Source organism: Hylobates moloch, unplaced genomic scaffold (assembly GCF_009828535.3).
Source record: "Hylobates moloch isolate HMO894 unplaced genomic scaffold, HMol_V3 SCAFFOLD_11, whole genome shotgun sequence".
NCBI lineage: Eukaryota > Metazoa > Chordata > Mammalia > Primates > Hylobatidae > Hylobates > Hylobates moloch.
In genome coordinates this window covers 84,577,444-84,599,010 of record NW_026652286.1, presented here as the reverse complement: position 1 = coordinate 84,599,010, position 21,567 = coordinate 84,577,444, and the positions used below count along the sequence as shown (strand labels likewise).

The 21,567-nt window shown below is 44.3% G+C and overlaps 1 protein-coding gene across 5 annotated transcripts in view; it reads right to left on the bottom strand.

The window, feature by feature from the left end:
* Nucleotides 1–21,567, bottom strand: part of DIXDC1 (DIX domain containing 1) — a 95,236-nt gene that overhangs the window by 33,036 nt on the left and 40,633 nt on the right. For 3 of the 5 annotated variants that reach the window (XM_058446494.1, XM_058446493.1, XM_032167376.2), the window contains 8 exons: nucleotides 20,562–20,687; nucleotides 14,961–15,192; nucleotides 14,241–14,348; nucleotides 8,381–8,493; nucleotides 6,748–6,896; nucleotides 3,908–3,997; nucleotides 2,309–2,362; nucleotides 152–202 (listed from right to left, as the gene is read on the bottom strand). In XM_058446494.1, the coding sequence (XP_058302477.1) occupies nucleotides 152–202; nucleotides 2,309–2,362; nucleotides 3,908–3,997; nucleotides 6,748–6,896; nucleotides 8,381–8,493; nucleotides 14,241–14,348; nucleotides 14,961–15,192; nucleotides 20,562–20,687 (923 nt within the window). Of the gene's footprint in view, nucleotides 1–151; nucleotides 203–2,308; nucleotides 2,363–3,907; nucleotides 3,998–6,747; nucleotides 6,897–8,380; nucleotides 8,494–11,438; nucleotides 11,976–13,224; nucleotides 14,349–14,960; nucleotides 15,193–20,561; nucleotides 20,688–21,567 lie in introns of those variants that run through there. The other 2 variants (XM_032167377.2, XM_032167378.2) reach the window with 2 other exon arrangements.

The following is a 21,567-nucleotide window of genomic DNA, read 5'->3' as shown; positions in this document are numbered from 1 at the left end:
CATGTCTCACTTCCCTCCCACAAAGCCCTTTCTTTACCAATGGCACAGAGCTGTTAAAGGTCCACAGAAAATTCCAACTCTCATCACTCACCAACAGACTACTTTACATTGCAGAGACTTTATTTAAAGAATTAAATGTCTTCTTTTTTACCTTTATCCCCTGTAAGTTTCTGGCTTCTTGTTTACATTTCAGCAGTTCCTTCTGCAAACCAAATATAGTTAGATCAGATGGTGACATCTGGGTTGCTTCAGAATGCATTACCTCATTCTGTCGGCAAGAGGACAAAACCCAGTTGATCATTCCATGAAAAATTAACCCTCTACTAAGGCAGAAAACAGCTCTGGTTCAGTGAGCAGTACAGGCTGATCCATGGAAACAAGAAGAGAACCATTCCGTTCTTCCCTGTTGGCACCCAGGCTTAACTGCTCAGGTAGAGAAGAGTTGCCAAGAAAGAAGATACCCCATAATTCCCATAGGCTCTCATTTCTATATTTAGCAATCTTCACCAACAGGAAAACCTAATTATAATAATCTAAATCCTTCTCACTGAATATATATGATCATATCTAAATATGCCTACCCCTAATGTTATTAAATAATTATCCCTATTTTTAATGTTCAGCAAAGGGTTGGAGTGTTTCTGATCCAAGAGGGTATTGTTCTTTGTGGGCCAAACAAAAACACATTTAGCCTAATAATGAAACACTGAGTAATTAACATTCCCTTACAATAGATAAAATATATGTATATGATTGTCACTAGGAAATAGATTTTAGAAGGGGAACAACCATAACCCAGACCCCAATCTCTTCTCTTCCTATCGTATCACATCAAGATTTTGCAATTAACATATCTAAAATGGGGATCTGTAACTTGGACTCCACAGATGGGCTCAAAAGTTACTCTGTTAGGCTGGGCACAGTGGTTCATGCCGATAATCCCAGCACTTTGGGTGGCCAAGATGGGAGAATCACTTGGGTCCAGGAGTTCAAGACCAGCCTAGGCAACAAGGCGAGAGCAATCTATACAAAAAACACAAAAATTAGCCAGGCATGGTGGTGCATTCCTGAAGCCCCAGCTACTAGGGAGGCTGAGGTGGGAGGATCGCTTGAGGCTGGGAGGTCGAAGCTGCAGTTAGCCATGATCGTGCCATGGCACTCAGCCTGGGTGACAGAGTGAGACTCTGTCTCAAAAAACAAACAAACAAAACAAAACAAATAAATAACAGTTGCTCTATTAACAATTCATGTCGGCCAGGCACAGTGGCTCACACCTGTAATCCCAGCACTTTGGGAGGCCAAGGGAGGCGGACCACGAGGTCAGCAGTTCGAGAGAAGCCTGGCCAACATAGTGAAACCCCACCTCTACTAAAAATACAAAAATTAGCCAGGTATGGTGGTGGGCGCCTGTAGTCCCAGCTACTTGGGAGGCTGACGCAGGAGAATCGCTTGAACCCAGGAGGCAGAGGTTGCGGTGAGCTGAGACTGCACCATTGCACTCCAGCCTGGCTGACAGAGCCAGACCGTCTCAAAAAAAAAAAAAAAAAAAAATTCATGTCTATGAGTATGAGTGCAAACATACATGCATACTTCTAGGGAGAGGGTTAATGGCTTTAGTCATAGACTTATGACCGAAAGAAAAGCTAGGAATCTCTGACCTAAAAGAATTCTGAGAAGTATTTATAAAAAAAGACTGTGCTGGTATTAGATACATTTTTTCTTTTAATTAAAGAAAAAAAACCATGAAATATTTCAAACATATAGAATGGTACAACCAATGACACCAAAATTCTATTACCCACCACGAGGATTAAAAAGCTATTACCTTCCTGACATATTTGGGATGTATCTCTCTCTTTCAAGTAAAGACATAATACAGATACAGGAAAGATTCCAATTCTGAAATCCCTTCCCCTCTTGAAGTTGTGTAACATTCCCATAATGGTTTTTTGTTTGTTTGTTTGTTTGTTTGTTTGTTTGTTTGAGATGGAGTCTCACTTTGTTGCCCAGGCTGGGGTGCAGTGGCACGATCTCTGCTCACTGCAACCTCCTCTTCCCAGGTTCAAACAATTCTCCTGCCTCAGCCTCCCGAGTAGCTGGGACTACAGATGTGTGCCAGCACGTCCAGCTAATTTTTTGTATTATTGGTAGAGATGGGGTTTCACCATGTTAGCCAGGATGGTCTCGATCTCCTGACCTTGTGATCTGCCCGCCTCGGCCTCTCAAAGTGCTGGGATTACAGGCGTGAGCCACCGTGCCTGGCCCCCATAATGTTTTTAAGGGGTAAAGTGTACATGTGTTGACATACCTTTAAGTCCTGATTCTCCTCCATACTCTGATCCAGACGACTTTGGATTATAATCTGAATATAAGACAAAAAGAGATGGCTAAGTGTCTATGCTGTGAAGTACAGAGGCCACTCATTCAACAAATATTTATTGAGCACTACTAGATGCCAGCTCTGTACTGTGGATACAAAGAACAGGAAACAGTTCCTGCTCTCTGATGTAAGTATATGCATCAAGTAGCAAGTAGATCTATATGGATAAAGCTAAGAATAAGTATGGGTGGGCCAGGCGTGGTGGCTCACATCTGTAATCCCAGCACTTTGGGAGGCCGAGGCAGGCAGATCACTTGAGGTCAGGTGTTAGAGACCAGCCTGGCCAACATGGTGAAACCCATCTCTACTAAAAACACAAAAATTAGCCAGGTGTGGTGGTGCACACCTGTAATCCCAGCTACTTGGGAGGCTGAGGCAGGAGAATCACTTGAACCCGGGAGGCAGAGGTTGTAGTGAGCCAAGATCGTGCCACTGCACTCCAGCCTGGGCAACAGAGCAAGACTCTGTCTCAAAAAAAAAAAAAAAAAAGAAGTATGGGGTGGGGGTTGGGTGCAGGGGAGGGGGTGGGGTAAAGGGAAGAAGAAATGGCAAGAGATGGATTTGGAGAGAAATATCAGGGCCAGATCATGAAAGGCCAGTGAGGGCAATGGGGAATCAATGGAAAGTTTTATGCAGAAGGGTGATAAAATGAAGTTTGTCTTTAAGGCAAATTATTCTTGCTGTTTTACAAAAAATTAGAGTAAGACAGGAGAGGAATCAGGAAAACCAGTTAGAAGGCTGTTAGAATACTGGATGGAGGCTTGATTTTCAAGTGGCTGTGAGAATGGAGAAAACTGGATAAAGAAATTAGAAATGTAAACTGGTAAAACTTGGTGACTGATTGGATGTAGAGGGAAGTATGTAGAGGGAAAAGATTCAAGGATAATATCCAGATTCCTGTTTGGCACATTTTGGTATCCAAAACAGATATCCAAAAGGACAAGTAGCTTTGGTGGTTGGGCAGAGGACAGAAACACTTTGATTTAGGACTCACTGAAATTAAGATGCTTATGAGACTTACAAGTGGAGATAATAAGTAGGCAGTTGCATATTGCATACACAAATCTAGAATTCCATAGCGAGAGCTGAGCTGGAAATAAATACATGAGAAGCAAGAGGGAAGTGAGTGAAGAACTGGAGGCAGATACTACTGCCCAGGTGAATGTTTAAGACACATGAGGGCCTAGACTGGAATGCTGAGGAACACCAACATTAAAGGCACAAGCAGAAAAAGAGAAGCTTCAAAGAGAACTTGAATGTAAACTCCATAAGGGTCAGGTCTTAGGTCTGTTTTGTTACTACCATATCTCCAGCATGTTGAAATAGGGTCTGGCATATAGTCAGCACTCAATAAATATTTGTTTATTAAATGAATGAAGAAGGAAACAATGGTCAAAAGTGTAGGAGGAAAACCAGAACTGGTCAAGGAAGACAGCATTTCAAGAAGGCATGAACAGCAGTGTCAAATGCTAAATACAAGTAAAATACATACAGATTTAGTGTCCAATCACAAAAGATGGAGCTCACCAGTTGTTCCTCGGGATTGACACCTGGTTCACAGAGGGCCAAGGGCCTCTCCTGTTCATCTTCAGGTAAGGATCCGTTGAGCAGTAAGGCCTGAATAACCACAAAGGCAGAAAGAAACTTAACTCTCCTTCAGATGACTTAGTCCAGAGTTGAACCTGGTAAGCTCACCTCAAGTTAAAATCACAACTCAGCTTCCTCAAGAAATTTCGTTGGTAATTTTTGCTCCTTAGATACTTCCCATTGCTCACCCTGGGACTAGTTCCTTTCGTCAGGTCCATGCTCTGGCTCTTTCAGCTCTCTGGACACCTGACTGCTCTGCTTCAAGGTGCCTTGGCCCCAGAAGAAAATCTAAAAACAAACCTTTCTTTCAAAAGAGACACAACACATTTCAAACTGGAGCTGCTCAAACTCAATTTTACCAGGGAGAAAATGATCTAAAAGCAGTGTAGAATCATCACGGCTTAGAAATGAGTATTATAACGAATTATTTGGAACACATTTGGAGCACTCACTTGGGTTTGTTTGATTTTTGTTTGTTTTACTGATTCTGCATTTTTACTCCCTAAAGCAACCGCTATAGAACAATAAGCAAAACACATTTGCAGAGAGATGTCCTCATTCATTTCAGCTCCTGACCCAGGCGGTTTTCATTAGAATATAAGTAGGTGGAATGGGGAGGCAGATTTACCATGAAGCTAAGAAAGCTCCAGCTGTAGGCCCCCCGCATGCATTGCCTCTCCCAAGGTCCTATACCTAATTATTATTGTTATTATTATAATATTTGGAGACAGAGTCTCACTTTGTCACCCAGGTTGGAGTGCAGTGGCCCGATTTTGGCTCACTGCAATCTAGGGTTCAAGCAATTCTCATGTCTCAGCCTCCCAAGTAGCTGGGATTAGAGGCATGCGCCACCATACCCAGCTAATTTTTGTATTTTAGTAAAGACAAGGGTTTTGCCATATTGCCCAGGCTGATCTCAAACCCGTGAGTTCAAGCAAACCACCCGCCTCAGCCTCCCAAAGCGCTGGGGTTACAGGCGTGACCCACCATGCCTGGCCTATACCTAATTATTATATTCATAATTTTGTAATCTTATTCTTTAAGAAGCCCCCCTGCACACACACAAATTATATATTTGAGGACTCACAAAACTTGGATCTGTCCCTGCAGGTGAGTATCTATCAGGTCAGTGAAAGACTGAAAAATGTGACCCCATTTTATAATAAAATTTGAGTAAGTCAAATGAATTTGGCTATCTCACGAGTCATGGCAACAGGTACAGACACATATAAGAAGCCACAGGGCCGCAGGGAGCTAAGGGCATTCAACATTACGGAAATATCAACTATAACGGCAAACCGTTCAAAGGGTTCTAACTAAGGAATACTAATAAGTCAGAAATCTTGGATGTGGCTTAGCATGCAACTTGTTAATCACTGAAAAGAGTTAAGAAGCCCAGTGGATGCTGTGAGCCCTTTTGTATTCTACAATGGAATCGAATTCTCATTGTGATCATGTGGCTGTGAATTAAACTCTTCTGTTTGCAGGGAATATTAAGATGCTGACTTTCTGCCTGTCAGTTCTCTTCTTTTTCTGTCTAATCTGCCATCGAATTTCTCCCAGACTAAGAAATGCAAACAAACTTTGGGCCAAACTGATGAATATCTATGTTCATATAATGCAAATTATCCTGGGAACAACCTGGTTGGGTATAATCTCAAAGTTCTCCATGACATACTTCCTATGCAAGTAAAACACACACAAAAACATTCCATTAAGATATTCGTTAATGGAGTGGCAGAAAAGAGATCTAAAAGGCCTCATAAGCCAGCCATTTTAAAAGTACAGAGCAAATGAAGGAAAACCAACAACTTTCTTTGGGAATGTTTACGCAGGAAACATTCCTCCCACACTTCCCAGTTCCTGGGGCATACATTATGCAAATTGCTTTACCGCAGCACCAATCTCCTTTTTTCTTGAGGAACCTTTTGTGTCCCCACCCTGTTGCAGGCTAGCTGGGAGCACACCCTCCACCGCCTGCCGGCTGCCAGAGCCACACACATAATGTGGGCTTTGTTTACGTGTCCATAAATATTTGACAATTCAGAAGCACTGCAGTTCCCAGCACAAACAGAAAGGAATATTCCTAGGCAATTTCAGGGTCATCAGCACACTATAAGGGCTCCCCCAAACAGAGACAGACACACAAAGACAGGAATGAGGGGGTCACTCAGGGTGGGAACTATGTCAAGTGGGTCAGTCAGTCTCTGGGGTAGATTTGCCAAGCTGGCACTACAGGTATAGGAAAAACTGAAGGGCTTTGTTGCTCAAAGTAAACCTCTTCTACCTGACCATTATGCCTTGGCATCCATTTGCACATGTATTAGGAGTGAGCTAAATCCCTCAGCTAAATTCAAATGGAAACCTGGCAGCGTTACTGGCTCTTACACTCTTCCTGCGAGAGAATTCCTAGAAGAAAATCCCAGACTATTCACAGTGCCATTCTTTGGTGAAAGCTGCAATTGTAGGTCTGCAGCCACATACAGGGTAGAAGCCCACCTATGTAGCAGAGAGTCAACAATAAGGACTTGATAAGGGTCAGTAATGGCTCCTGGGCTTGCTGAAATCTTAAGCACTGTGCTATGAACGGTAGCCCACAAAGTCCATTTAAAGTACTCAAATATAAGGAATTTTCTGCTCTTTCTGTGCTATTCCCTATATCTAAACTCCTCATTTAGTTCTGACCTCCTACAAAACTAAAATCAGATTATTTTCCACTGATAATAGTGACTTAATAATCAATTGGTACAACAAGGGCAAACTACAAGGGAAAGAGCTACCTGTAGTCCTGATATCATTTTCTTTGCTTCCTCCATTTCCTTTTCTAAATATTCTTGTTGTTCCAACAGCTGTTCTTCCCATGAGGTCTCCAGATAGGTTCCAGGGCTCCCTGGCCTCCAGTCTTGAGATAATGGAGAATCTGTCCCCTCTACAAAATGAAAAGAGGGAGTACAGTTCATGTTGAAGAAAACTGATTTCCAGCAGACAGCGTTCACAGGGTAGCGTTCACAGGTTCAGGTCACCTGCGTTCTGAACCTGTTCTCGTAGCACAGACTGGACTCTCCACCAGGTGGGGTTGTGAGGCCTAAAGAATTGGCTGTGAGCTCAGGCCTCAGGCTCACTTGGTGCTAGAACAATCTATCCTCTTTTAAAACTTAGGAAGTAGTAAGATTTCCTCCATGGGAGCCTTGGTATGTGCCACACAGACTTCACCCTTAATTCTTAGAACTGGCATTCCAAGAGCCTGACTTTGCCAGGTACAAAAAGAGGAGCTGTCAGATGCAATGACAACAAAATCTTACCGGTTACTCTGAAGCTTTAGTGGGGAGACCTCAATTCAATATTCCTTTCAGCACTCAGTCATAACTGAACCACTTTCATATAGAATACTGTGTGAGTCACACAGCAAACAAACCAATAAAAACATACCTGCACAAACTGTTTAATATCACTTTTATTTTCCTAGCTTTAAGGTCTCTTTGCTCTGGTTTCCTTGTCTATTTTATACTATCTAATTGTATGTACAGCCATTTAAAATGAATTCTAGAATTCAGAGAGGCATAAACTCTTTCAGTGAGTTTCTTCATTCATGAGACGAATATAATAACCCCTCTGGGTTGCTGCGAAGATTAAATGAGGGAACTTATGTGCAGGGCCTGCTGGTGCCTGGGCCAGAGCGGCACTCAGTAAATGCTCTCCCTCTCTCTCTAAGGCCTCAGGAGTTTTGACTCAGTAACATGACTGACTCTTTGGTACTAATGCCAGGGTTAGATGGGGAGTAGAATACAGAAGAATTCAATTCCAGTTTTTCTTCTGAGGGCCTCTGTTTCATTACAACTCCTGTGGGTAAATAAAATTCTAAGTCTTGCACTTTGCTTCTTACATGTTTCTCTCTCTATGTAAGAAAAAATAGAGAGCAACTGAGACAGATGGAAGTCTAAACAAAGAGAACTCTTTGTGGTCCTTTCTGTAGCTTTATACCAAGGCTGATATAGACCTGCTCTCTATTCTCTGTGTCCTCACAGACACCTCAGCTCATACAATACATTTCTGGTCCCAATTTAAGTTATGTAAGTCCTGCAATTATTTGTATAAGATAGGAATAATAAAAGTGTTTACCTGAGTAAGGCTTTTGATTGCCCCAAAGTCATTTTCTAATTCATAGGCAGCCAGCTGAGAAAGGACCTGTCTATGCTGCTGCAAGATTTTTGACAGCTAGGACATCAGAAATGACATTCTGCAAGAGGATAACCACACTAATTGGCTCAAAATCATTAGAGCCCTCTAGTGCTGACCCTGCACGCACAGACCATGGAGATGGGGAAGGCCAGGGAGCTTACTGGTGGTCGAGACCTCTAAATTCTTCAAGCTGACTGTTCCTTGAACCAGCCCAGGCAGGCGTAGAGACAGTACCTGTTCTGTTCTCTATTCCTTCAGAGGGAATAATCGCAAAATCTGCCTTCTCTTCTGACTGGGTTATAATGGACTCGCTCTTTGCACTGTGGATTGGACTGGGTGAAGTCAGGCTGTGATTGAAGAAAAAGGAAGAAAAACAATTATTATGAAGAGTTGTTCAGAAAGCAGCTTTCATAATTTATTCCTGAGAACAGGAACAGGTTCTTATTCATCTAACTCCTCCATGGATAACACAGTACTTGGCCCACAGAAAATAAAATATTTATTTAATGATTAACTTTTTGAATGAATGAAATTAATATTGAATAAAGGAATGACCCAGTCCTATAAAGTCTTTCCCACAACGAGGATGTCTTTAAGCCTAATTCATTGAGAAGAGATTTACCAAAATGATGGGTAATCTAGCATTCAAAGAACTCCAAGTTTTGTTTTGTTTTACCTCCCACCACGTCCTCCATCACCATCCCTGGGCCCACGTTCAAAGATTGATGCCAGTCTGTGTCTAGTAGCTTTTGGAGCTAGAAGGAAATTTTATTTCCAAAACACTGATCTCTCACAGATACAGGCAATACCAGCCAAGTTATCATGGCAGATCAGCTCTGAGCTGATCACAAAAGAGAGTACTGGGTGGGGGTGGTTCAAGGGGAAAAGTTGCTGGAGGGCGTACATTGCCAGGCTGGGCAGAGGAGCAGTTATATATCAGTGATTGAGCTAGAGCATGACAAGGGGAAGATAATATGTCAAAAGGGGAAAGACTTGCTAGGAATAGTGGAGTAATGGTTTACTTGATTTATTCCTATCAAAGAGTTATTTATATTTCTGACACAATACTTTCAAATTGTCCTCAGAATCTTCTCAACAATTCTTAAGGTTTTGTTTTGTTTTATTTTTTTGAGACAGGATCTCACTCTGTTGCCCAGGTTGGAGTGCAGTGGCTCCATCATAACTCATGGCAGCCTCAAGCTCATGGGCTTGAGCAAATCTCCTGCCTCAGCCTCCCGAGCAGCTAGGACTACAGGTGCATATGATGCCGGGCTAATTTTTAAATTATTCTGCAGAGCAAGGTCTCCCCGTGTTACCCAGGCTGGTCTCAAACTCCTGGGCTCAAGTGATCCTCGCTCCTCAGCCTCTGTACTGGGATTACAGGCGTGGGCCACCGTACCCGGCCCTTAAGTTCTGATATAACTACTAGCCTTGGAAGGAACTAGGCAGATTTTTCGGGGAAGTGGCATTTTAAATCTCCAAAAAAACAGCAAATCTACAAGACAAGATGGGAATGTGAGGCTGGTGCTTCCATGTGACAAGGAAAAGGAGTCTCGAGCCATCTCTCTTTGCACTGCACCTTGAGAACATCAGCACTGAAAGAATCTCAGGGGCTGAGGGGTCTCCTGGCCCAGCCCCCTCTCAGGAATTCTTTCCAAATCTATCACCCAGACAACAGTGAAAGTGGCTAGGATTCACTGACCCACTTAATGTGCCCCTGAAATCTCCCAGGCAAATCCTCACAACCACGATCAGGAGTTAACATTTTGTCTTCCTAGAATCCAGTAAAAAACAAGAGCCAGGCATGGTGGAGGTAGCCAGGCACTACAAAAGCAGTGAGGCAGCTTGAGGACTAGTGTCTCATCCTCCTCACTGTCCGTATTTTAGGTGCTTTGCTGGGAATGACCTCAACTAGAAATACATTCTCTTCCTTCTTAGAACCACAGAAAACATTTTAAAGCTTTTAAATTGAAATATCAAATTAAAGAAAGTTGCTTAACCATATCTATAGATCTATAACCCAAACAGGCAGGAGGGGTAGGGAGTGGCAAGAAGTGATATTCTGAAATAGCAATTCTTTCTAGAACTTTCTTATTCATCTTTCACCACTTAGGCAATCTTGACTTCCAGGCCAACATGAATTAGCTGCTTGAAAAGCTCTCATCCAAGTGTACTATGTCATTCACAAGGAGAATAGATTTGTGCCTGCTCAGGCCTCAGCATTTACCTTCTTAGAGAAATGGGAATCCAAGGCTAGAAAGCGGCCTGCAAGAGCTGCTCATCTTTGAGAAACAAGAAAACAACACTTTCTCATCTGACAAGGTGCTATGGATGACATGTTCCATCCTCTGACTTTGCTGGACCACAGTTGTTACGTGTGAGACAAAGTCGGGGAGGAGGGTGCAGTGTGAACCTAGGATGCTAGAAAACTGCTTTCCTAAAAGCACAGACGCATGCTCAGCTCCTTCTCCTTCCTAAGAGTTATCTCCCATATAAGGGCAGAAGGAGGCGGATGTCTGGATATCCAACCCCGCTGGGGGAGTGGCAGAGCAGCCAAAGGAAAACAACATTTCTCTTTCTTGAATTGAAGCTGCCAATGTGAGGCCACCAAGAGGTGAGACCATGAAACTCGATGGCCAAGTGGAGAGATAAAGGACCTCAGGCAGGAAACTCCCGAGGCACATGTCAGAGCAGGCACCCTGCTGCCTCCCTAAAGAAGTACCTCATGGACAAGGAATATGCATTATATCCTCTGCCCTAGGTCAGAGAAAAATATTTTAATGCTAATTAATTATGTATATGCAGGCTCCTCCCTGATTAGCTTAAAAGTCCTATTTTATAAACAATCCCCTACTTAGCATCATAATCCTCTCTGAGGTCAGAGAATGACTGATCAGGTCTGGCTGATACATTTCTTAATTCCCACAGGTCTAATAGCTCTTCTATCTTAATTTATCAGACAAGCAATCCTGCAGCAAAGATACTTCCAAATCCCACTCAAATTAATTTTTTTAAACGGGTAATAGGCAATAAGGAAGAGTCCTATATCCTCATGAAGTGCCCTCCCCCACCAAAGACCCTGGCAGACGCCAAGGGCTACTCCACCTCCCCCCATGCTGGCTCCACTTCCTAAGCCCACCGTATTTTATAGTGATAACCCCTGGTCAGCAGTCAGTCCTCCCAACATAGTGCTCCCACCACCCCGCCTGTCTCTGGCCAACAGCATCCTCCAGCCCTGCCCCTGCGCCCACCCAGGCCCCCCACTTCCAAAGCCAGAGTGGCTTCAGCTCACCATTTGACTTGCGTCCCTCCCATGGTCCCCCTCCTGTCTCGGGCTTCAGCAAGCCTGCGTCCCCGGGTGAAGTGGGAGGCTGAGAGTCACATTGCTCCCAAATTCAGGCATGTCTCCCCGCGCTGGGGCTGGAAAACGCCTCCACGGGAAGGCCAGCTAGCGGAGCTACTGGCCCGGCTCGCTGGAGAAAGTGGGAACGGCGGCGGCGGCGTCTCGGCCCCAGCGACTGGGATGCTCCAGGCTCTGAAGCGCGCAGTCCCGGCCGCTCAGACTGTGCCGCAGCCCGGCCCCGGCGGAAGCTGCCTCCCCTCGCAGGCTGCCGGCCCCTGGCCGCTGCATCTTGGCCTCCGCGGACGCACGGTGCTGGGCATCCCCCCTGGCGGGGGCATCTCAACCCATCTCCCACTGGGAGGGAGGCTCCCGCCTCGAGTCCCCAGCGGCGATCCCACTCCGTGCCACCTTCCGGATCCCTCCCCGCCCCTCCCTCTGCTCCCTCCCTGGGCTGTCACACGCGGCGAGGCAGCCGGGCTCCGACCCAAGCCAGCTCCGCTGGCCAACCGATCGCTCTGGGCGGAGGTTGAGGGTGCAGGCCAGGGGCGGGGCTGGGCGGGGTGGGGTGGGGGTGGGGGCGTCGACGAGGGGTTGGGGGATGCGAGGAGAGGAGATTGGGAGCCTCAGGATAGGCAGGGGAAGAGCCGCGTATCGGCAGAATCACGAGGAGGGCTCTGGCGGTCTGAGTGCTGGGGAGCCCCGCACCAAAAACCTTGCCTTCTCCACTCCGAGCCCTCCCTTTGTGGACGACGGGTGGGTCGGACAGGTCAGGCCCGCATGGGGCTCTGGCCGCTCCTCGGGGTGGAGACTGACGATCCCCAGGAAAATTCGCCGAGCACCTATCCCCTCCCACCTTCCCCTCTGGCGTTTCGTGTGTTCTTTTTAACCAACTAAGGATCATTTTGCTTGGCTACAATGAGGCTGGTATGCGGTTTTCGGAGCAACAGGCTAGCAGGGCTTCCCCAGGGCGTCTCCGGAGGAGCAGTGGCAGGGAACGAGACACCCAGGGGCTATCCTTCCTTCTGAGTCACTCCCGTCCTGAGCAAGCCACATCTGGGGGCTCCTGCGCTCTTCATGGGTCACAGAGCCACTAAGTGGGCTCCCTGGGGGCGAGGGCTAAGAATGTGCGGGAACCTGTTGGGTTCCAGATAGCGACAAGAAGCCCTCTCCTTCCCCAGGGGCTCACTGAGGAAAAGGCAGCTACTAACCCAGCATGCCAAAGAGCTGCATGAGGGGTCAGCATTAGAAGAAAATGTCAAAATCGAGTAGTGAAAAACAGGGTAAAGCAAACAATTCTCCTCTGGCCCCTCTCCTAGAAAACTGTCACCATTAGCTCACTGCAGCCTGATAGCCGGTGGGCCCCTCATTCACACATTCACAGTCTCACAGCCCTCCCCTCAGTCCTCCTGCCTTGGAGGAGAAAGCAGGTGCCCTCAGGAAGAAATCCACTCTTCCTCCTACCCCCAACTCTAGCAGGCACTGTCAGGCTCAGAAGAGTGAAAGGCCTGCAGAAGTGCAAGAAGCAATAGATATCATCATACAACAAAAACATCCTTCGATTCTGCCCCAGGTGATAACCTAAGCAGCAAGCAAGGAAGAAATGATTTAGATTCTCATTAAAAGCACACCTGCTGCTTCATGGGCACAGGGCTTCCTTTTGGGGTGATGAAGATGTCTTCTGAGTGGATAGAGGTGATGGTCGCACCACATTATGAAAGTACTAAATGCCACTGAATTGTACACTTTATAATGTTTAATGATTAATTTTATGTCATGTGAATTTTATAAGGAAGAGCACACCTATTAAATGTAAAAGGTGAAAAGTTAGCAAGGTTACCTGTATATTAAAATACTAGAAAGAGTTCCATATGACCTCAATAAATTAGGAAATGGTGCATCAAAATAGGATGGAATTTTATGAGGAAAAAAATAGGAGGAAGAAAACAAGGACACATAACATACATACAAGACAAGGAACAATTAGCCCTAAATAGAGCAGATTACACAGGGTTGGGATAGGAAAGAAAAGGTCATTAGAGCATAAATTATGATTCAGCAACAAAATGAAGTTAGTAAAAACATGATCTGGGGAGTGTTTACAGAAGCACGATTTACACGACCCAGTAAAGTAATCTTTTTCTGGCATTGATAAGGTTTTTATTAGGGCACTGTATCCTGTTTTGGTCTCTGTACTTGGCTCTAAAGGATACAGACAACTTTTAGCTAGAGTCCCAAACATCATTAGTTTGCTCAAACGCATACTAATCAGCCACAGTTCCTGTAGAGGAAAGTTGGAAACATTCTAATGCTCTAAGACAACTCTGCTCAGTTTCTTCTCTTCTATGAGCTTTACACAGACTTTTCAGGCCTTAACTTAAGAGTTACACTTAGGCTCAAGGACAGTACAATGGAACTGGCTATCATAAACACTGGCACCTGATATGCAAATGTCAGAACCACTGGACTGGGCCCTGACAGGTTCCAGCCATGCCCCCATGTGGTCAACAGTTAAGCACTGGCACTGGGACCGCACAGATTCCATTTGTGGGAAATAAACCAGCACCCCACCCTACCTTCCTACCCTTCTACTAGCACAAACCCACAAAGCACTGCTAAGGGGTATCCCTTTAAAGCCAAACATAAACTGAGGGGAGAAAAAGGGCTTAGGTGGCTTTTTGCTTGTTGTATTGTTACTTGAAGCCGAGAACTCCGAAAATCCCCCAGAATTCAGGTTTCAGAGACCACAGTTACCTGGAGCAGCTGGATTCAGACGGGGACCTTTGTTGCCCTTCATACTGCTGCACTAGGGCCCGCACGCTCCAGTATGGATTCTCAATTTCTTCATCCATGCTGCTGTTCCTAAAGTCAAAGGACACCAGCAAAGGGAGGGTGTCAGTCCTTCAGATCAGATCAACTCAACAAATACAGATAGACTGCCACTCTGAGAGTAGTATACATAGATGAGTAAGACAAAACCCCTGCCTCAAAGACACTTGGTACCTAGCAGGGAAGGCAGACAAAAAACAAGTAATTCACCAATCTCTGCAACACCTCAGGGTCCTGCTCTCTCTTAGCAGATACACAACCCACAAAGCATTTCCTGCCATGACTCCCAGGACAACCTGACCTTTGGGTACATTCCAGAGTAGAGCTTCCCCTAGATGAACTGAACACTGCTCCCACAGACCTCCCAGTGAAGAAAACACACTGTGCCAAAGGCGTATATTTAAATTTTGGGCACCAGCGCAAAAACTTACATGTTTACTTCCTGCTGAATGCAAAATAAAAATAAACATCTCAGAAGAAAAGCCTTTTCTCTTTTGAGAGTGCCCTCCCCTACCTCCCCACTCCATGTTCTTTTCTGCAATCTGGGGCTGTTTGGGTGACGTTTCTATCTACGGCACTGTATCATCTAACAGAAGAAGTATCAGAGAGAGGGATCAGTTCCCATCCCCAGATTTCTACCCTTACCTCTGCCTGTATCGAAAGACATCCCGTCCTGATCGGGACATGTCATGACACACATCGGCCAGAGCAGCAGCTGCTCCCTGGGCAACAGCAGTGGCACAGTGTGGTCGGTGACTTTGCAGAGGGGCTCTGGAGTCCCGTCCTTGGTTCACCGTCCTGCTAGAGCCAGGTTTGAAATGAGCTGCCAAGGCAAGGACCAGCCTCATGATAGACTTCAGGTTGCCGTCCACAATATCTGAAGGATAAAACGGACCAAGAATAAAACAGACCAAGAGGTCCTAAGAGGGAGGCAAAAGCTGAGGACTTCTGCATTTAATACATTTTGCTAGTGATACAGGTAAGCAAGGCAGTCAGGGTCTCAGTCCTCACAAAGCTCTGGGCAACAAGGGAGACCAAATATATAACAGCAATGACAATAAAGTAAGACCATGTGTTTTGATAAGAGAAGTACAGGATTCTTTGGGAGGTCAGAGTAGAGACATCTTATCTAGATGGCTCAGAGAAAGATTCCTAGAAGAAGTGGGTTCTAAACTGAGACTTGATTGACAAAGAGTAGCACATTAGTTAGACAAGAGAAAGACAAAGAGTATTCCAGGAAGAGGGAACAGCAGGTGTGAAAGTCTTAAAGTGGGAAAGAGCATGCAATATTAGAGCTACACCATCTAGTATGGGAACCATTAGCCACCTGTAGCTATCAAGCACTTAAAAAGTCACTAGTCTGAAATGAAATGTGCTCTAAGTGTAGTATGTACTTAGCATACACACATGCCCCCAAAATGCAAAATATCTCGATAATTTTTTATATTGATTTCATGAAATGGTATTTTGGATATATAGAGTTAAATGAAATATTATTAAAATTAATCTCACCTTTTTTTTTTTTTGAGATGGAGTTTCGCTCTTGTTGTCTAGGCTGGAGTGTAATGGCGTGATCTTGGCTCACTGCAACCTCTACCTCCCAGGTTCAAGCAATTCTCCTGCCTCAGCCTCCTGAGTAGCTGAGATTACAGGTGCTCGCCACCACGCCCAGCTAATTTTTTATATTTTTAGTAGAGATGGGGTTTCACCATGTTGGCCAGCCTAGTCTTGTGACCTCAGGTGATCTACCTGCCTCAGCCTCCCAAAGGCTGGGATTACAGGCATGAGCCACTGCGCCCAGCCCACCTGTTTCTTTTTTTATGATGTGGCTATTAGAAAGTCTTTTTTTTTTTTTTTTTTTTTTTTTTTTTGAGACGGAGCTCACTGTATCACCCAGGCTGGAATGCAATGGCACGATCTTGGCTCACTGCAACCTCTGCCTCCTGGGTTCAAGCGATTCTCCTCCCTCAGCCTCCTGAGTAGCTGGGATTACAGGTGCCCACCACCACGCCCAGCTAATGTTTGTATTTTTAGTAGAGATGGGGTTTCACCATGTTGGCCACACTGGTCTTGAACTCCTGACCTCAAGTGACCAGGAGTGTGATCAGGGAAGCCTAGCCTCCCAAAGTACTGGGATTACAGGTGTGAGCCACTGCACCCGGCCTGCTATTAGAAACTCTTAAGTTACCTATATGACTTGCATTCTATTTCTGTGACACAGCACTGTGGTGGAGGAAGTGAAAGAAGTTCAGCATAGCCAGAGCCCAGAATGCAGGGGGAGACAGGGAAAGGTGAGGCAGCAGGGGGGTGAATCACAGGGTGGATCACACAGGGCATGGGAGGCCACAGGAAGGACTGTGGATTTTATCCTAAGGGTCCTCAGATATGGAGGAGTGGCATGAGTATATGTACTCTTAGAAAGATCATGCTGACTGCAGTGTGGAGAGCAGATGAGAAGGGGACAAAAATCAATGCCGCGGGACTAACTCAGACTGTTACACTTCTCCAGGTAAATGACAATGATGTCCTAAATGGCAGTGTTCCCTCAAAATAGCTGACTTTAATGGGCCAGATCCCCAAGCCCACTCCACATGGGAACCAGATCAGAGGTATCGTGGAACTCTAAATTTTGCCCTAGAAATAAAAGAGGAATGTAGGCAGAAAACAGTGTGGTAAGTCTGGGGAAAGTCAATGTAAGGAAATGGGTAAAATTTTATTTTATTTTTTAGCTTTGTAGCCTTTAAATATACGAGTCTTGGAAAAGGATTATTTGTATTTGTTTTTTTCTTTTTCACCTTTTGTTTTAGAAGCAGGTGGTACACATGTAGGTTTGTTACAAAGGTATATTGTGTGACGCTGAGGTCTAGGGTACAACTGAACTCATCATCCAGATAGTGAGCACAGTACCCAACAGGTAGTTTGCAGCCCTTCCCCCCTCCCTCTCTCCCTCCTCTAGTAGTCCCTGGTTTCTATCATTCCCATCTTTATGTCCCAATGTGCACCCAATGTTTAGTTCCCAATTATAAGCAAGAACATAATGGTGTTTGGTTTGCTGGTTCTGCATTAGTTTGCTTAGGATAATGGCCTCCAGCTGCATCCATGTGGCAACAAAGGACGTGTTTGTTTTTTTTTTATGGCTGCATAGTATCCTATGATATATATATATATATATATATATACACACACCACATTTTCTTTATTCACTGCACTGTTGATGGGCACCTAGGTTGATTCCATGTTTTTGCTATTGTGAATGGCGCTGTGATGAACCTACGGGTGCATGTGTCCTTTTGGTAGAATGATTTATTTTCCTTTGGGTATATACCCAGTAATGGGATTGCTGTAGTTCTTGGAGAAATCTCCAAACTACTTTCCACAGTGGCTGGACAAAGTTACATTCCCACCAACAATATATGTGTCCCCTTTTCTCCACAGCCTCGCCAACATCTGTTATTTTTTGACTTTTTAACAAAAGCCATCCTGACTGGTGTGAGATAGTATCTCACTGTGGTTTTGATTTGCATTTATCTGATTAGTGTTGATGAGCTTTTCTTCATATGTTTGTTGGCCACTTGTATGTCTTCTTTTGAGAAGTACTGTACATGTCCTTTGCCCACTGTTTAAGAGGGTTATTTGTTTTTGCTTGTTGATTTAAGTTCCCTACGGATTCTAGATATTAGACCTTTGTCGGATTCATAGTTTGTGAATATTTCCTCCCATTCTATAGGCTGTTTACTCCCTTGATAGTTTCTCTTGCTATGCAGAGGCTCTTTAGTTTAATTAGATTCCAATTATCAATTTTTGTTTATGTTGCAATTGCTTTGAGGATTTACTAATAAATTCTTTGCCAATGCCAATATCAAGAAGGGTTATTTCCTAGGTTTTCTTCTAAGATTTTTATAGTTTAAGGTCTTATATTTAAGTCTTTATTCCATCTTGAGTTAATTTTTGTATATGGTGATAGACAGGGATCTAGTTTCATTCTTCTGCATATGGCTGGCCAGTTATTCCAGCACCATTTATTGAATAGGGATTCTTTTCCTCATTGCTTATTTTTGTTGAGTTTGTTAAAGATCACATGGTTGTAGGTGTGGAACTTTATTTCTGGGTTCTCTAGTCTGTTCCATTGGTCTATGTGTCTGTTTTTATACCAGTATCATGTTGTTTTGGTTACTGTAGTCTTGTAGTATAGTTTGAAGTCAGGTAATGTGACACCCCAGCTTTGTAGCTTTGTTCTTTTTTTTTTTGAGATAGAGTTTCGCTCTGTCGCCCAGGCTGGAGTGCAGTGGCGCAATCTCGGCTCACTGGAACCTGGGCCTCCTGGTCTCAAGCTATTCTCCTGTCTCAGCCTCCTGAGTAGCTGGGACTACAGGCACGCACCACCACGCCTGGCTAATTTTTGTATTTTGAATTTCTTTTACCTCTTTGGTTAGATGTATTCCTAGATATTTCTTTTTTGTGTGTGGTCATTGTAAGTGGGATTCTGTTCATAATTTGTCTCTCAGCTAGAATGTTATTGGTGTATAGAAATGCAACTGATTTGGCCAGGCGCAGTGGCTCATGCCTATAATCCCAGCACTTTGGGAGGCTGAGGCAGGTGGATCACTTGAGGTCAGGAGTTAAAGACCACGCTGGCCAACATGATGAAATCCCGTCTCTACAAAAATAAGCCAGGCATGGTGGCGCATGCCTGTAGCTCCAGCTACTCAGGAGGCTGAAGCAGGAGAATCACCTGAATCCAGGAGGCGGAGGTTGCAGTGAGGTGAGATCACAACACTGAACTCCAGTCTGGGTGACAAAGCAAAACTCCATCTCAAAAAAGTAAAATAAATGCTACTGATTTTTGCACACTGATTCTATATCCTGAAACTTTACTCAAGTCATTTATCGGTTCTAGGAGCCTTTTGGCAGAGCCTTTTGGGGTTTTCTAGGTATAGAATCACATCATCAGTGAAGAGAGATAGTTTGACTTTTTCTTCTCCTATTTGGATGCCTTTTATTTCTTTCTCTTGCCTGATTGCTCTGGCTAGGACTGCCAGTATTATGTTGAGAAGAAGTGGTGAAGGATTCTTTGATACCTTCTACAAGGTGCTCTCAATGATCAGTATTGGCCCCTTCTAAATGATCTAAACACAGAGAACACTAATATAATAATCCAACATGAGCTGTTCTGCCCCTATTGTCATGAGACTGAAAGCCAATCAGACCCAGGAACTGATGCTGAAACAAAACCAGATCTATAGTCAGTTCTCGAGAAACAGCAAGAGAACTAGGGAGCCTATGCTCTCTAAGAACACCTACATTGTTCCTCCCTTGAAGCCTGGGCTCAAAATAGCAAACCCATCTGGGCCAAGCCACTACAGAAGAGGGCAGATGCGGTCACAGAGCTGCTTTCATCCTGCCTAGAATGTTCTATGATATTCAAAAACAGGGCTATAAAATATTTCCCTTCTAAAAAACTAGATGGAAAAAAATGTAGGTTATGAGTATCTTAAATAATATTTTGTCATGAAACCCAAGGAACTTAAAATACATAATCTCTTCATTTTTGATAACTTAAATGAGAAATTCTAAAATTAATATTCCAATATTGTGATCTCTCTCTTTTTTAAAAAATAGAGACAGAGCCTCACTATGTTGCCCAGGATGGTCTCAAACTCCTGGGCTCAAGTGATCCTCCCCGCTTGGCCTCCCAGTGCTGGGATTAGAGGTATGAGCCACCATGCCCGACCATAATTTCTTCTCTAACCACTAATTTTCCTACATACACTCAAGCAAATCTGTATTCAATTAAAATGAATGCCTGGGCACAATGGCTCACGCCTGTAATCCCAGCACTTTGGGAGGCCAAGGCGAGGCAGGTGGATCACTTGAGGTCAGGATTTCAAGACCAGCTTGACCAACACAGTGAGACCCCATATCTACTAAAAATACAAAATTAGCCAGGCATGGTCGCACATGCCTGTAATCCCAGCTACTTGGGAGGCTGAGGCAGGAGAATCACTTGAAACAGGGAGGCAGAGGTTGCAGTGAACCAAGACTGTGCCATTGCACTCCAGCCTGGGCAAGAAGAGTGAAACTCCATCACAAAAAATAATAATCATGAAATATAAAATAAAAAATAAAATAAAATGAATGGAGACTTTCTATCTCCCCACAGGTTACAACCAAGGATTTTCCTGAGGCTAGCACTCACTGGTTAACATTGAGTATACTCATGCACCAAGGATGTGATGAGGCACTGACCTTTAGCTGAAGTCTGGTGCATACGAATCTTTTTAGAGGCCACAAACTGTAGCACTTTCTCCACATTATTCTTCATCTCCTGTTGGTTACTGGGACTCAGCTGTACCCCAATCAGCTTTTCTCCTGCTGTTAGGAGACAGAAAAATATAGGAAGTTATAGGGAGGAATATTATCAAAGTTTCATAGCAGCTAGACACAGAGGAAGGGAAGATTTGATGTGAACTCCAACATTATACATAAATATATAAATGAGTTAAGTCCTGGTGTTTGTCATTTAGATGGAAGGCTTTCAAATTTATACTTAGGGGTCTGTGAAGTTACTGTGTGTACATTTATTCAGTCAGCAAATATTCACTCAGCATCTACTGAGTGGCAAGTACTCACTATTCTGGGCACCAGAGAAACAGGAAAGAAAAAGAACAATAAAGTCCCTCCCTTCATAGAATTTATATCTGCAGGAGTGGCAGACAACAATCAAGTTAACAAGTAAGTGTTTAATATAATTTCATAGTAGCGATAAGTACTTGAGGAAAAATAAAGTGCAGTGATCATGGTCTCTCTGATAATACATTTGGCAGCACCTTGAATAAAGTAAAGCATGTTTAAGATTTGAGGAGGAAGCATTCCAGACTGACGAACCACAGGGACAAACCCCAAGCTCCGCTTACCTGAAGAACAGCAAGAGCAGTGTGGCTGGGGGAGTGAGCAAGGAGTCAAGTCCTAGGAAAAGCTAGACAGGCAAGCAAGGCCAGGGCATGCGGGGCTTTCTGGACCAGAGCAAAGGGCCTGAATTTTATCCTAAGTGTAATGAGCAGCCAATGGAGAGTCTGAGACAAGGGAGTGACATAATCTGGTTTATGTTTTTAAAAGTTGACTGGCAGGGCGCCATGCCTTACGCCCGCGCCTGTAATCCTAGCACTTTGGGAAGCCAAGGCAGGAGAACTGCCTGAGCCCAGGAGTTCAAGACTAGCCTAGGCAAACTGGCGAAAATCCCGTCTCTACAAAA